The 15,330-nt window shown below is 43.5% G+C and overlaps 2 protein-coding genes across 2 annotated transcripts; one reads left to right on the top strand and one right to left on the bottom strand.

The window, feature by feature from the left end:
- Positions 1 to 2,063: 2,063 nt before the first annotated feature.
- Positions 2,064 to 4,066, bottom strand: LOC103699096. Its single transcript, XM_039125314.1, has 5 exons — positions 4,003 to 4,066; positions 3,265 to 3,355; positions 3,080 to 3,138; positions 2,389 to 2,506; positions 2,064 to 2,292 (listed from the first exon to the last, which is right to left on the bottom strand). The coding sequence occupies exons 1-5, from the start codon at positions 4,064 to 4,066 to the stop codon at positions 2,214 to 2,216; spliced, it is 411 nt and encodes a 136-aa protein (XP_038981242.1). The 3' UTR covers positions 2,064 to 2,213.
- A 463-nt stretch (positions 4,067 to 4,529) lies between these two features.
- On the top strand, positions 4,530 to 7,277 carry LOC120111362 (coniferyl alcohol acyltransferase-like). The gene is made up of 2 exons (XM_039128325.1): positions 4,530 to 5,107; positions 6,163 to 7,277. Exons 1-2 carry the CDS (start codon positions 4,685 to 4,687, stop codon positions 7,090 to 7,092), a joined length of 1,353 nt encoding a protein of 450 aa, XP_038984253.1. The 5' UTR covers positions 4,530 to 4,684; the 3' UTR covers positions 7,093 to 7,277.
- Positions 7,278 to 15,330: the final 8,053 nt, after the last annotated feature.

The following is a 15,330-nucleotide window of genomic DNA, read 5'->3' as shown; positions in this document are numbered from 1 at the left end:
ACCTGACGGCAGCCCACAGGAACTAAGGCCCTGATGGATCGGGCTTTGGCAGCAGTGGCAAAACCCTCCAAGGCTCTGATACCAAGTTGATGTAGAACCAATTCCGGAAGGAATCTTCAGTGGGATTTTAAATCAGAAACAGAAGAAGAGGGAGAAGAGAAAGAGGAAGAGGAGGGGAAGAAGGAGAAGAGAAGAAGAGAGGAGGAGAATACGTGGGTGGAGAAAATTTCTTAATTCTTCATAAACCCTAATCAAGAAAATAGTTCCCTATATATAGGGTCAAATAAACACAATTTGCATGAAACCCCCCTTACGCAAAAATAACTCCTAATAAGCCCACAAATAACACAAATAAGCTCTAAAATGCAAATGAACCCAGAAATAAAATAAACCCTAAAATGCAAATAAACCCAGAAATAAAATAAACAAATATACAAATAAAATGGGGACCTAGCTGATGTCCCCATCAATTATTAAGGTAATAATATCTTTTATTAGCTGGTGTGTCTAATTTTTATTGAACTAGTTTATAGATGAGGTGGTAGAGTAAAGCCCTGTTTGGAGGAGCTGTGGGCAGTAGAGATGTTGGAAGTAGAGCTGTCTGAAGTAGAGCTGTTATAAAAAGCTGTTTGCTGTTTGGTAACTACATTTGTAAAGTGTTGTGGTATTGTAACATATATTTGGTAAACAAATTGAGAAAGCACTTTTGTATGACAAAACTACCATAAAGGACATTGCATAGTATACAACAAAACATAATAAAACATAATATATATTAATATATAAATATACGATATAGTATAATATTATTGTAATATAAAATAATATTAATATAATATAGCATAATAGTAATACAATTATTAGAGTAAATTAATTTTGGATAATATAACATAATATTAAATTATTCAACATAATATATTAATGTAATATGATTTAACGTATTATAATATTATATTTATAGTATAATACAATAATAAAGATATAAAATATTATAATTATTAGTATAAATTAATTTTCCATAATATAACATAATATTAAATTATTTAAAATAACATATTAATGTATTACGATGTAATGTAATATAATATTATATTTATGGTATAATACAATAATAAAGGTATAAAATATTTTAATTAGTAGTATAAATTAATTTTTCATCCTCTCAATTACCATTTATCTCTCTAACAATTTTTCTTGCGGAAGGGAGTCTGACGGCTAGGATTCTTAGCTCCAGTAGACTTTTTAGATTTATGAAGGGACAAACTATGTAATTATTATATTTTAATATAGGCATTTTTGTCAAAAATACAGCTTTCCGACAAAGTTGAAAACAATATTTTCGGAAAGCTCCAAATTGGAGCTTCCCTCCAAAAGCTGTTTTCAGCTTTCCGCAAAAACTGAAACAGTTTTTCGGAAATTTTACCAAACACCATTTTTTATCTAAAAGTACTTTTAGAGAACCAAAAAGTGTTTTTTGGCCCTCCAAAAGCGAGCCGAGCCGAGCCCGAGCCTGGGAAAGCTCGGCTCGGCTCGTTTCACAGTAGCTCGGGCTCGGGCTCGGGCTCGGGCTCGGTAACGTGCTCTATATTGGGCTCGGGCACGGGCTCGCTTGGTAAAGCAAAGGCTCGGGCTCGAGCTCGTAAAGCTCGTTTCAATTACGAGCTCCTGAACGAGCCCGAGCTCGGGCTCGGTACGAGCTCGGTGGTCTGTTTCTTGTTTCCTTGAAACAGGCATTCACCATCTGTCACAGAAAATTGAATGACCTTCAGAAGGTTTTTGAGGAAAGTAGGTGATTTCCATCCTGAGAACCTGAGAAGAGTTGCATAGAACTATTAGATCACTGTATGTGCATTTCTAGTCCATTCAAGTTCATTATACAGCTTTACTTGCCTCAAATGGCATTGATTCGGAATATTTGATGTGCAAATATTTGCAAATGAACTCATTAACCTCTCATAGTTCTCAGCTGACAGGCATATATTTTGTCATTCAGATCATATGATAGTTGAATTTTATTTCTTGGTTTTATCTTCTTGATCACTGAAATTTGCATTTGTTGCTTGTTTAACAGAAACCTCACAACTTGAAATTGGAAACATAAGTACATTAACTTATTCTGTTGTTACAGATGACAGTACATTATGAATACTAATATTGACTCGACCAGTTTCAGAATGAAGAAAAGAGGAGCCTCATGATGCTCCTTGCTCACACTAGTAGGCATTGTTGAGGTAGAAATACAAGCCAGCTAGCCCTACAACTCCAAGCACTATGGCAACAGGTAACGCTTTCCTGAAAGCACAAGAGTTTCAAGAATGATATATATAAGCGAGATATGCTTTCAAACACTCAGGATCCACCCAAAATTACTTATAGTGAGGCAATTACCCAATGGCTTCATCTCTTTTCATCTGAGCCTTCCTGGCTTTACGGGCATCTGTGTCATTTGCATCCTTGGCAACTGAAGGTTCATATGGCCTGAATCTCCGTTTGGGAGCCCCGCAGACTATAAGAAATTAATTAGAAGTCAGGAAATGCATTCTCTCTCCAATTCTAGCCAATTCAATCATGGAAAGAAATATGTAAGATTTCAACCGCTGTGGATAAAAATATCAGTAACTTTTGGTGGATTAGTGCTGATCTTTTTATCTTAAACTGGTGTTCGAGGAAAAGTTTGGTCAAACTATGTAGAAATGTATAAAGATCATGTTGCTTGCAGTTTACTTTCCTGGATGTATGGAACACCTTCTTATGAAGCAATGAGCTGGTACTTTAAAATGCCATGGGTTGAAAAGAAGAAGACAGCAGGATACTTAGAGAAAAGATCTGAAACCATGCAACAAGACTGATTGCATGGGAAAGGAATGGTGTTAAGATCAATCAAGGTGAAGCCAAATATATCAGGGACAATGCACAAAGTAATTATGTATTAAAGATGGTATTATTTTAGGACATATTAGCATCCTTAGCTTGACTAGATAAAATGATTCAGGACAGTCAGAGTTTAATGATTTAATCACATACGAGATAGAGAAAAAAGAAGGAAACTGGACATGGAGAAGAAAAGGATACAACTCACCAGGGCAGAAATACTTATCTGGAAGCTTCTCAAAGGGTGTTCTATCATTGTATATGTAACTGCACATAATTTAGAAACAAATCACAGTTAAAAGACATCTGAATGCATTAGTACTCAATGCAGTATCAGTAAAATAAAGCTGAGGAGAATGGAGAATTAGGTTGGTGGGGAGAAGGGATTATGACCCGCAGTCGCGGCAGATGTAGGCCTGCTTCGAGGCGACGCGCATGGAGAACCTCGGGGCGGCGGCAGGAGCTTGTTGCAGGGGTGACAGCACTCAACAGCATAGAAATAATTGATGCTTCAGTGAGTTTTAGCCATAAATGACCACGTTTTAAAACTGAGGAGCAAAGACTCGGAGGGGAGAAGAGGAAACTCACCAGCAAGTCGGGGTCGGCCGGTCGCCGGTCGGGGGTCAGCGCTGCAGCAACTCAGCAAGTTGGAGACTCGGAGTCGGGGAAGATCCGGGAGGAGCAAGTCGAGGGATCGCAGGGGTTCGGAGGAGGAGGGCCGGAGGGGTTCGGAGGAGGAGGTACGGAGGGGTTCGGAGGAGAAGGAGGGCCGGAGGGGTTCGGAGGAGAAGGAGGGCCGGAGGGGTTCGGAGGAGAAGTCGAGAAGGAGGGCCGGAGGGGTTCGGCGGCGCGGCGTGCGGGCGAAGGGAGGCGGAGCGCGGCGGGGCTGGGGCTGGAAGGGGGTCGTCGCCGGAAGGGGGTCGTCGCCGGAAGGGCTGGGAGGGCTGGGAGTCGAGTGGGAGACAGGGAGAGGCCGAAATCGGGGGAGGGCTGGGACTTGGGAGTTGGGAGTCGACTGTCGAGTGGGACTTGGGAGAGGCGGCCGAGACTCGAGAGGGAGACAGGGTCACAGGAGGAGTCGAGGAGACTAGGGCATGCATGAGCTGATGAGTGATGAGTGGTGGTGATTACGATCTGGGTCGATGGACGGTGGGGGCTGGTCCGGCTGGAGAGTGGGCTGGCCGGGTGGGCCCATGGCCATGGGAGACCAATCAATCAGCATTCAGCAAATAGCCAAAGGCCCAAGCTCGTTTGGGCTCGTGAGCTGCTCGGGCTCGAGCTCGGGCTCGAGCTCGGATGTAAACGAGCCTCATATTAGGTGCGGGCTCGTTTGACTAACGAGCCGAGCCGGGCTTTTACCGAGCCGAGCCCGAGCCGAGCCCGAGCAGCTCGGCTCGTTAACAGCCCTACCAAAAGCTCCCCAAATAGGGCCTAAGTCTACCTAACAAGTTCTCAACCAATCCCCATCCGTTGGGAGCATCGACTAACAAGTCTCCGTGGAACAAGCCGTTAACTTTTGCCGAGCTACAACACCTAAAATACAGAAAAAAACAATGTAAGGTAACAAAAAAAAAAAAAAAAAAAAACAGAGACTCTTGCAGCTCCCCCTCCGCCTATAAATAAACCTTTCTCCTCCTTACAACTCCTCATCATCCGCCCGCCCACCCTCTTGTTTCAGAGCCCCACGGCAAAAAATCTGTAAAATAAAACTTCTCTACCATAAAGCTCGTATCAACGCACCCACCATATCTCTCTCTCTCTCTCTCTCTCTCTCTCTCTCTCTCTATCTATCTGTGTATCAAAGAAACTAAGAATGGGTGGAAGCAAAGAGTATGCTGTAACGATGAGGGGGAAGGAGAGAGTAGCAGCGGTGCTGCCGGTGCAGGAGCATTGGCTGCCACTGTCCAACCTCGACCTGCTGCTGCCGGCAATTGACGTGGGTGTGTTCTTCTGCTACAAAAAACCACCTGCCAAGCAGAGCAAGACCACCTTCGGGAGCATGGTCAGCGCTCTCAAGGCATCACTAGCGCAGGCCCTGGTGACCTACTACCCCTTCGCCGGCGAGGTCCTCACCAACCCGGTGAACGAGCCAGAGCTGCTTTGCAACAACCGTGGAGTGGATTTCATCGAGGCCTACGCCGATGTCGAGCTCCAAGAGCTGCGCCTCAACAACCCGGACGAAAGTGTGGAGAGGAAGCTGCTGCCCAAGAAGAAGGAAGGAGTGCTCTGTGTCCAGGTAACGTAAATTTACTTCTCTCTCTTTCGTTGAATTATGGGAGTTAGAAGAAAGACGCCAGACGAACACATCAGATTTTGGTACTTTATCACATGCATGGGGTTTACATGCATGGCTTATTACCGACAATTAAGCGTGACGAGGGTGGAAACAAGTTTGATTAGTGCTATCGATGGGGCTGGACAAAATGCACCAATCGCTTTCTTGAGAAAAATAGCAAATGCGCTGATTTCATGGTGAAAGGAATGGTTATATATAGTTGCAGGACCCTCTTCTGAAACACGTCTCAAAGACGAGCTCTCTTGGGACATCCGAGTGGCCATGCTTGCTCGGCCTTGTGCTCACGAAATATATCTTTTCCTTGAAATCTGCAACAGAAATGCTCTAACACAAAATTTATGTCCGTTATTTGAAACCTTGCCACCTTTGCGTGGGCTGTTCGATTACGACCACACCTAACTCAAGTATCACTGCAGTGGAGACGCTTAGTAAGTTCACTTTTACTTTTTATCAGCACGGTATCAATTGATTGAAAACGAACATGTGATTCAGCTAAATTTTATTATTCTTTTACACTATCTTTTCTATATATATATATATATATATATATATATCCACATGTATACATATACGAATACACTTCTACATGGATACATATACGTACGTGCTACCCATTATGCTCCTGGTTCCGGACAATTCAATATGATTGCAGTCTGCCACCGCACGTACAGCTTTGCAAAGGCCCATGTAATACACTTCGTATAGAGACTAGATTAAGTCTACTAAAAAAAGTTGTAATCCTCTCCGGTCCTTAGTTGAATTGAAAAGAACCAGGCGCTCAATCATAACGTCGTGCAATCAGAACGGGTTTAGATATCGCCACCGGTTTTAAGCGCAACCGTGCATGAACAGCAATGCCGAGCACCGCGCACGGCCCGGAGTCACCGTCCGTGTGCGGGTTGCGCTCGCCGTCGACGTTGGCGAGCCAAATTGCTGCTCATGCAATCTGCTCTCTCGGTTGTTCTAATAAATCATCCTTCTTTTTCCGGAAACAGGCAACGGAGCTCAAATGTGGGGGCTTAGTGCTGGCCTGCACGTTCGACCACCGCATCGCCGACGCCTACTCGGCCAATATGTTTCTGGTGGCCTGGGCTGAGACCGCCGTTTCCAAGCCCATCTCCCTTGCCCCCACCTTCCGCCGCTCTCTCCTCATCCCTCGCCGCCCAGGCTCCTACGACTCCTCTCCGGACCGCCTCTGCGCGCTGGTCTCCTCGCGGCCGCCCCCGCTCTCGCCCGACCAGGAGGCTGCCGTCAGCCGGATCTGCTACGTTGCAGCCGACGACATCGCCCGGATCCAGGCCGCCTCCGGCGGCCAGCGCACCAAGTTCGAGGCCTTCACTGCCTATCTCTGGCGCGTCCTCGCCCGCGGCGCCCGACCGGAGGACAAGGTCTGCCGCATGGGCGCCGTCGTCGACGGCCGCACCCGGCTGGCCCGCGGTGGCGAGATGGCTGGGTACTTCGGCAACGTGGTGTCCATCCCGTACGGGATCCTCGGGGTGGAGGAGCTGAAGGACATGGACCTAGCAGAGACGGCGGCGGCGGTGCACGGGATGCTGCGCCAGGCGACGACCGAGGAGCACTTCCGGGGGCTGGTGGACTGGGTTGAGGCCCGGCGGCCGGAGCCGGCCGTGGCGCGAATCTACCTCGGGGAGGAGGACGGCGGGGTGGGGTGCGTTGTGTCGTCGGGACGGGCTTTTCCGGTAGGGGAGGTGGAGTTCGGGTGGGGGAGGGCGGTGTTCGGTTCGTACCATTTCCCATGGGGGAGCAGCGCCGGCTACGTGATGCCGATGCCCAGCGCCAGGAGGAACGGGGACTGGGTGGTCTACATGCACCTGCTCAAGAGGTTTGTGGACGTGCTGGAGGTGGAGGAGCCGCCGGTTTTCCGACCTCTGACCGCCGACTACTTCCTGGCGGACGCCAAGTGAACCCCGTCCGCAGCCACGTCAGGGGATGACCATGGTCATGTTCGCGTGTGCGAAACTCAAGTTTTCTACCATCAGCCTACCTCTATGTATGAACTATTTAACTTATTTGATGTTGATGTGTTATGTGAAGAGTGTCGTCACCATCAATCAATCAAAGAAATTCCTTTGACGTGGTTGCTAGATTATTTTAAGTTTCGGTTGTTTGTTGTGTTGTTATAGTTTCTATTTCTACTGTTTTCTTTTAGCAATCGCATGGCAATTCAGAAATACCATTTAGCAAAGTCTCTCAAGTGTCTTCCACCTTCCACTTTGCTTCGTTGCGTCCGTCCGACGACCACTCCGAACGTTGGGTCTACTCCACAGTCTTTTTTTTTTTCCTTTCTTCTTTTTTTTTCTCCTGATAATAGCTCTTACTCTCTTAGTCTACTCCCCAGTCTTTGAGATGCACGTGGGGAACTAAAGGCGGAAGGCGTTCGGGGTGCCTCCGTCAGTCGGGCCTGAGATCGGGCTTGACTAATTTTGAAGCGAATTCTTTGAATTCAGCATTGTTAAGAAAAATCTTCGAACTATACCACTTTCTTTTCAAAGCACGTAATAATTTGTAATTTCTTTTTAATCACATGTCAAAATAAAAAACTAGGCAGCCTTATATAGGTATTACAATGCAAAATGAAAACGTAAATCTACTTAACTCTAAAAGAAAAAAAAACTGACTACTCATTACCACATAATTAGGCAGCCCATTACCGTTGACTACCCATAACCACACATGGACTATCCATTACCACATAATTAGGCAGCCTATTATTATATAATTATTGACTACTCATTACCACATATTGATTACCCATTACCACATAATTAGGCAGCCCATTACTACGCTACCCATTACCACACATTGACTACCCATTACCAAATGTTTTGATTTGTTGGAACTTCCAACACGTCCCCTTGAATCAAAATGTTCTCAATCCGAGCATTTCTGTTAGCCTTTTGAAGGATTCAATCGGCAACGACTTGGTTAAAATATCTGCTACTTGCTCCATGGTATGACAATACTCCAGCTCCACGGTTTTCTGCTTTACATGGTCTCTGAGTAAATGAAACCGTGTATCTATGTGTTTGCTCCTCCCATGATGTACTGGGTTCTTTGCAAGTTGTATAGCCGATTTGTTGTCTACCAATATCATTGTTGGTTCTTCTTGTGGATGATCCAGCTCTTTTAACATATTCCTCAACCAAATTGCTTCACAAACTGTAGATACAACCGCTACATATTCTGCTTCACATAAAGATAAGGCCACAACTCCTTGCTTCTTTGAGGTCCATGAAAATGCAGTTGACCCAAGATAGAAGACATAGCCTGTGGTGCTTTTCCTCTCATCTTGGTCACCTCCCTAATCACTATCAGAATAGCCCACTAACTCTGCAGCTTCACCATAAGCATAGAATAGACCCAGGTTGAGTGAGCCTTTAATATACCTTAGAAGGATTTTCTTTTTGTTTGTCTTTTGTGTTTTTTGGCTAAGGGTGGTTGAATCCTCTTCGCTGCTAGCCAACGAGACTCCTTCGGTATCTCCATATAGTGACTCATAAGTCCGACTCCATAAACGATATCTGGCCTTGTGATCATCAAATACCTCAAGCTACCAACTAGCCTCTTGAAGAGAGCCGAGTCCACGAAACCTCCATTTCCTTCCTTAGATAGCTTCATTTCTATGGCTACTGGCCTGTTTACTTGGTTGCAGTTACTCATATTGAATTTCTCTAAGATCTCCTTTATATACTTCTTTTGGGATATAAAGATCCCAATTTGTTGCTGCTTCACTTCGATGCCAAGGAAGTAGGACAAGAACCCATTGTCCGTATCTCAAATTTATTGAACATGGACGTCTTGAACTCTGCAAACATCTCGGCACTATTACCTGTGTATAGCAAGTCATCAACATAAAGGCAAATTATTAGAAGTTCGCCTTGATGGTTTCTTTCATGTAGACGGCATGCTCATAGGGACATCTGGTGAAGCCATTTTGATGAAGATATTCATCGATCCGTGCATTCCAAGCCCGTGGTGCTTGCTTTCAACCATACAAGGCTTTCTTCAGGCGGTAAATTTTGTTCCCTTGCCCTTTCACTAAAAAATCTTCTGGTTGTTGCACATACACCTCTTCCTCAAGTACGCCATTGAGGAATGCTGACTTGACATCAAGGTGGTATATCTTCCACCTGTGATGAGCTGCAAGTGAAATCAATAATCTCACCGAATTCAGTTGAGCAACCAGGGCAAATACTTCTTCATAATCGATGCCATATTTCTGTTTGTAGCCTTTCGCTACAAGCCTCGTTTTGTACCGATCAATTCCACCATCTACTGTGCGCTTAATCTTGTATACCCACTTGACACCAATCGCCTTATGATTTTGTGGGAGTGTTGTCAACTCCCGGGTGTTATTCTTCTGGATGGCGTGAATCTCCTCCTCAATTGCCGATCGCTAGCAATCTTCTTCCTCGGCCTCTTGGAAGGTGAGAGGCTCGTGATCAGTATATAAATAGAAAAAATTGAGTTCATCGTCATCTTCTATCTGCTCATAAATCTTCCTGAGGCTTCTCATTCTGATGGGACCTCGATGCATGGTAGATCTGTTGCTATTAGCTCCCTCAGAAGAAGAAGAGCCTCTTCCAGGAAAGGGTAGCTTATTAAGGAGATGGTGGTGTAGCTGGTGGTGGAACCTCCTGCGGGGGTTCATCAGGTTCATCCCCCATAAGTTGCTTTTTGGCAGTTTCTTTATTGCTCCAGTTCCATGATTCTCCTTCGTTGAAGACGACATCTCTACTAACCATTAGTTTCTTGGTTAATGGGTTATAGAGCTTATACGCCATCAACTCCTCACTGTATCCAATGAAGATACATTTTTCACCGAATTATCAAGTTTCTTCCTTTTGACATCAGGTACTTGAGCATATGCAACACACCCAAATATTCGTAGGTGTGCCTCACTAGGCTTGTAACCACTCCATGCCTCTTGAGGTGTCTTATTCTTCACTATCTTCGTCGGGCATCGGTTGAGCAAATAAGTTGAGCACGCCACAGCTTCCGCCCAAAGCTGCTTCGGCAGCCCCTTTTCTTTGAGCATGGTTCTTGTCATGTCAAGGATGGTTCGGTTCTTTCTCTCTGCGATGTCGTTTTGCTGTGGTGTGTAGGCAGTAGTAAACTGCCTCTTTATGCCTTGCTCCCTGCAATATTCATGAAAGACATTTGAGGTGTACTCCCACCTTGGTCAGATCGGAGAGTTAAAAGCTTGTAACCACTCTCTGCTTCAACTAGGGCTTTGAAGAACTTGAAGATAATGAAAGCGGCAGATTTTTCTTTAAGAAGGTACACCCATAATTTTTTACTGAAGTCATCAATGAAGATAATGAAATATCTATTACCTCCCAAAGAGACAGGCTTAATCGATCCGCAGATGTCAGTGTGAACAAGTTGCAATGGTGCCTCTGCTCTCCATGACTTTCCACTAGGAAAAGAAAGCCGTGATTGCTTGCCAAGTATGCAGCCTTTACAAACATGATTTGGTGGATCGATTGCTGGTAGGCCATGCACCATGCCGGTTGTAGAAAGCAACTTCAGGCCATTAAAGTTTAGATGGCCGAAGTGAAGATGCCACCTCCATGACTCATTCTCAACGAGTCCTTGAAAACACTTCTCGAATTCCGTATTTAGATGCAAGGGGAACATACGGTTCTTTGTTATCTTAACACAAGCTATGAGGCTTCCATTTGCATTTTTCAACCAAAGATGGTTGTTCTCCATATATACTACATATCCCTTTCTGAGTAGTTAACCGATACTAATAATATTGCTTTTTATGTTAGGAATAGTAAACATCAGAAATATACTCGAGCTTACCATTCTTTTGATAGATTTTGATTTTTCCTTTGCCTTTAACTGGATGTTTTGAAGAATCTCCCAAACTCACATTTCCATGAACTCCTTCTGTGAGTTCCATGAAAAATTCTTTCTTCCCGCACATATCATTGCGAGCACCCGAGTTAAGGTACCAAGCATCATTCTGAACACTTGAATCATCATGAGCAAGAAAAAGTGTAGAGTTGTTACCCTCATTATTTGTTGCTTCGGCGAGATTGGTTTGTTCTTCGGTTTTGTGCCAGCAATCCGATACATAGTGCCCAAACTTATGACAGTTGTAGCACTGAACATTCTTGTTATTTCCACGCCCAAGTGTGAATCTTCCCCGATTGCCTCATCCTCGGCCTCTGAAGCTTTGGGTCTCCATTTGATTTTGAGTGGTTCATTGTTGGGGACCACGTCCCCTACCTCTACCACGACCACGGCCTCTACCATGTGAGCCTCAATCACTTAAAGTCAACTTTGACTCTAGTGCTTGTTCCAAAGCTGTGGAGATAGTTTTCTTTTGCATGCGTTGCTCATGAACTTGGAGAGATCCCAAGAGCTCCTCAATTGAGATCTCCTCCAAATTCTTCGACTCCACAATCGCCGCCACCACGTGCTCGAACTTTTCTCCATTTCTCCTCATATTATTTACGATTAATAATAATCGCAAATAATAGTCGGAAATAGTTTCTTCGTCTTTCATTTGAGCGGCTTCAAAATCGCCTCTCAGAGTTTGGAGGCGAATTCGCTTCACCCGTTCGACTCCTTTGTAGATGGTAGCAAGGATATCCCATGCTTCCTTGCTCGTCGTTGCTTCGGCAACTCTCTCGAAGGTAGACTCGTCCAACCCTTGATAGAGTAGGAAACAAGCCTTGCTATCCTTCTTTCTCTGCTCTCTAAGAGCCTTCTTCTCTTCCATGGTATACATGGCTTCTACTCCCGGTGTGGGTTCCGTGAACCCATCAATGATTAGCTCCCACAAATCTTGAGAACCAAATAAGACTCTCATTTGGATTGACCAACTCTCATAGTTATCTTTCGATAACTTTGGTACTTGAGGATTGACAAGGTTAGTGGTGGAGGCCATGAGGAGAAGAGAATGTGAGAAAATAGATCTAAATGACTCTGATACCAATGTTAAGAAAAGTCTTCAGACTATACCACTCTCTTTTTAAAGCACACAATAGTTTGTAATTTCTTTCTACTCACATGTCAAAATGAAAAACTAGGCAGCCCTATATAGGCATTACAATGCAAAATGAAAACGTAAATCCACTTAACTCTTAAAGAAAAAAAACTAACTATCCATTACCACATAATTAGGCAGCCCATTACCACACAATTATTGACTACCTATAACCACACATTAACTATCCATTACCACATAATTAGGCTGTAATAACCCCAAAATTTTTTTTATATAAAAAGGGATAGAATAGTCCTTTAAAATTGATATAAGGGGTAAAATGGGAAGGAATCAAAAGTTAATGGCATAACTGTAGATCCGTTGAAGTGGCAGGGGCAAATTGGGAATTTAATAATATTAAAAAAGGGTGAATAGTGTTTTGATGTGATTTAATTGGAGGGTTTGAGCTACGGAATGAAGCAGAGAAAGAAAGAGGGAGGGGGTTCACAGACGGCAACAGAGAGGAAGAAAAAGAAGGAGAGGAAATGAAAGGAAGAAAGGAAGAGGAAGAAGAAGAAGAAAAAGAAAAGGAAGGAGATCCCGGTTGCGCTGCCAGCTGAAGGGAAAAACATAGATCTCCTTCCCCTCTATGCAAGGACCTCGATTTCCAAAAAGAAAAAGGTAAATATCCATCTCTATCTAGTCTTTTGATGACATTAGGCTATACAAAGGGTGGATATAGTCTAGAGGGGTCGGATAAGGGTTGTAGAGGTGGTTAAAAGAAGAAGAATCGGATTTTGACAAATTTTTCCGGCACTACGGAAAAACTGTGTCAAAGTCCCAACTTCGGCAAATTATTTAGGGGGTCAAACAGCCTCTGATGATGATGCATGTTACCTCTTTGGAATTCCCTATGAGTGTAGAATGTTAGGTAAAAATTTCATCAAATTTGGAGTTTGGAAAGTGGATCAAAACTAGGATAAAGTAACTCACTGTCAGTCCGGGTTACTGTTCATTCGAGTGGAAAATAAGGGATTTCATGCCATAATAGGGTATTAAGCCCAGATTAAGCTAAGGGGACCTTGTACTCATGCAAGGGAGTCCCTAATACACATAAATGGTGAGTTAATTAATTAAAAAGAAAAAGAAGAAAGAAAAGAAAAGATTTAGGGAACAGGGGAGTTGAATCAATTAAAGTTTCCTATATTATAATTGGCACGTAGATTATAGCCCTTGATACAAAACTAAATATATTGTAAATGCATGTATCAGTTGGGCAAGAAGCTAGGGAACAAGAGGAAGAAGTTTCCCACTGCCAGCTGTAGATTTTTGGAGGCGTATCAGGGCTGTGCCAGATTGACAGGTGAGTGGGAGTCATGTACTTTGCACCATGAGCATCCTTAATTCATTTTCATGAATGTCGCCAAGTGTGAATTGATTCCACTTGAGCATATTGATTGATATTGTAGTAGATTCCTCTATAATCTTGATTCTCTATGCTTGATTATTCTGTACATGCATTTGAGGAAACATTGAGAGGAATTACGAGGGGTTGATGAGTAATCAAATTGATTCCGAATTGTGAAATGATTTCTTTTATAAATTGATTTCATTTCCTCTATTTTAAAGACTTGTGAGTCGTAGCTTGATTATACTCTTTTATGAGTAATTAAATTGGTTCCAAATTGTGAAATAACTTCTTTTGTAAATTGATTTCATTTCCTCCATTTCAAAGATTTGTAGAGCCTTTTTAGTGGTATATTGAGTTGTATTGCACTTCCTTGACCCTCACTCCTAACCCTGATGTTAGTTTATGATTGGGTCATGATCGAGTGAGTGGTAATCTTGATTATACTCCTTTTTAGTAGAGTATTGGGAGGGTGCATTATGGCATTTATGCATGGCTTGGCAGTATCTGCAGGACACCTATAGTCGATGGGGTTGAACATCGGCCTTTGTGCACATAGTAGCCTTCTAGGTGGGCGGAGCCCAGTCCCTTCCTAGGGGGGACACGGCCCTAGGCGTAGGATCGGCCGGTCCTACGACTTATATTCTGCTTGCCGCCGGGCATAGTAAGACCCCGCGAGGTGCAGTATGGCTTTCCGCGGATGTAGAATTCCCGCGAGGTGCCGTTTAGTATGTAGATGTGAGATGGATTTCTGTTCTGGATACTGGCCAGCATTTATATGATCAGTGTGGTGTCTTATCCTGCATATGCATGTGACAGTAGGGAGTTGTTGCTGGTTCGCCTGGGGCGTAAAACCCACCTCCCGATAGCTGTCTAGCATTTATGTATCGGTATGGTGTCTTATCCTGCATATGCATGTGACAGTAGGGAGTTGTTGCTGGTTCGCCTGGGGCGTAAAACCCACCTTCCGACAGCTGTCTAGTGATGATTTACATATTGGTGTGGTGTCATATTCGATGTATGCATATGGCAGTAGGGAGTTGTTGCTGGTTCGCCTGGGGCGTAAAACCCACCTCCCGATAGCTGTCTTGTTGATGATTCAGCCTATTGACACCTGATTTATATGATTCAGTACTATGACCTGTTGAACATATTCATGAGTAGCATATATGTTGACTTGATTATTCCATATATGCTTCAGATGAGTTGATATTGATTGTGGTGATATTGATGATTTACTCCATATTCTTTATGTTGAGTTCATGTTCATCTTGTTATTGATCTTGAGATTTTACCTCGAGCCATGATTATATCTTGTCTCATGTGCATAGTACTCTCTACTCCACTCACTGAGTATTTATATACTCACTCCCCAGTTTGATGTTTTTGATTGCAGGAAAGGTATTGTATAGAGAGGAGCAGGATTAGTGGTTGCCTGCTAGCTGTGCCGCTCCATAGTATAGTATAGTATAATGTAGATAGAGGTTTATACCCTTTTGGTGTATTATAAACCTTCTATTGTATATAGTGTATAGTTACAGTCATAGATCCTGTTGTGGATATGGGTTTGACCATGGATGGAATGGGAACCAGATTTTTATACATATGAGTTATATGCCTGAGATAATGTATTGATATATATTGTCCAGGTTCATTATGTGACGGATTATGTGATTGCTGCACTGACAGGTAGTGTGTTGTATGTATTGAGATAATCCTGACAGGTCACTATAGGAAAAGTGATCATTTTGTGCATGCATCATGCCAAATTTTTCAAGATTTATTGATGAT

This window comes from Phoenix dactylifera, chromosome 1 (assembly GCF_009389715.1).
Source record: "Phoenix dactylifera cultivar Barhee BC4 chromosome 1, palm_55x_up_171113_PBpolish2nd_filt_p, whole genome shotgun sequence".
Lineage (NCBI taxonomy): Eukaryota > Viridiplantae > Streptophyta > Magnoliopsida > Arecales > Arecaceae > Phoenix > Phoenix dactylifera.
Note: the sequence above shows the minus strand (reverse complement) of the source record. Positions and strands in the feature narration are given on the sequence as shown.

What these genes read in the sequence shown, in the direction of transcription:
- LOC103699096 (XM_039125314.1), bottom strand. Translation starts at nt 4,066, where the DNA reads ATGGGCCCACCCGGCCAGCCCACTCTCCAGCCGGACCAGCCCCCACCG. An exon ending in ACCGTCCATCGACCCAGATC is followed by an intron (nt 3,356 to 4,002) that starts GTAATCACCACC and finishes TATGCTGTTGAG; the next exon opens with TGCTGTCACCCCTGCAACAA. An exon ending in AGATAAGTATTTCTGCCCTG is followed by an intron (nt 2,507 to 3,079) that starts GTGAGTTGTATC and finishes AATTTCTTATAG; the next exon opens with TCTGCGGGGCTCCCAAACGG.
- LOC120111362 (XM_039128325.1), top strand. Translation starts at nt 4,685, where the DNA reads ATGGGTGGAAGCAAAGAGTATGCTGTAACGATGAGGGGGAAGGAGAGA. An exon ending in AAGGAGTGCTCTGTGTCCAG is followed by an intron (nt 5,108 to 6,162) that starts GTAACGTAAATT and finishes TTCCGGAAACAG; the next exon opens with GCAACGGAGCTCAAATGTGG.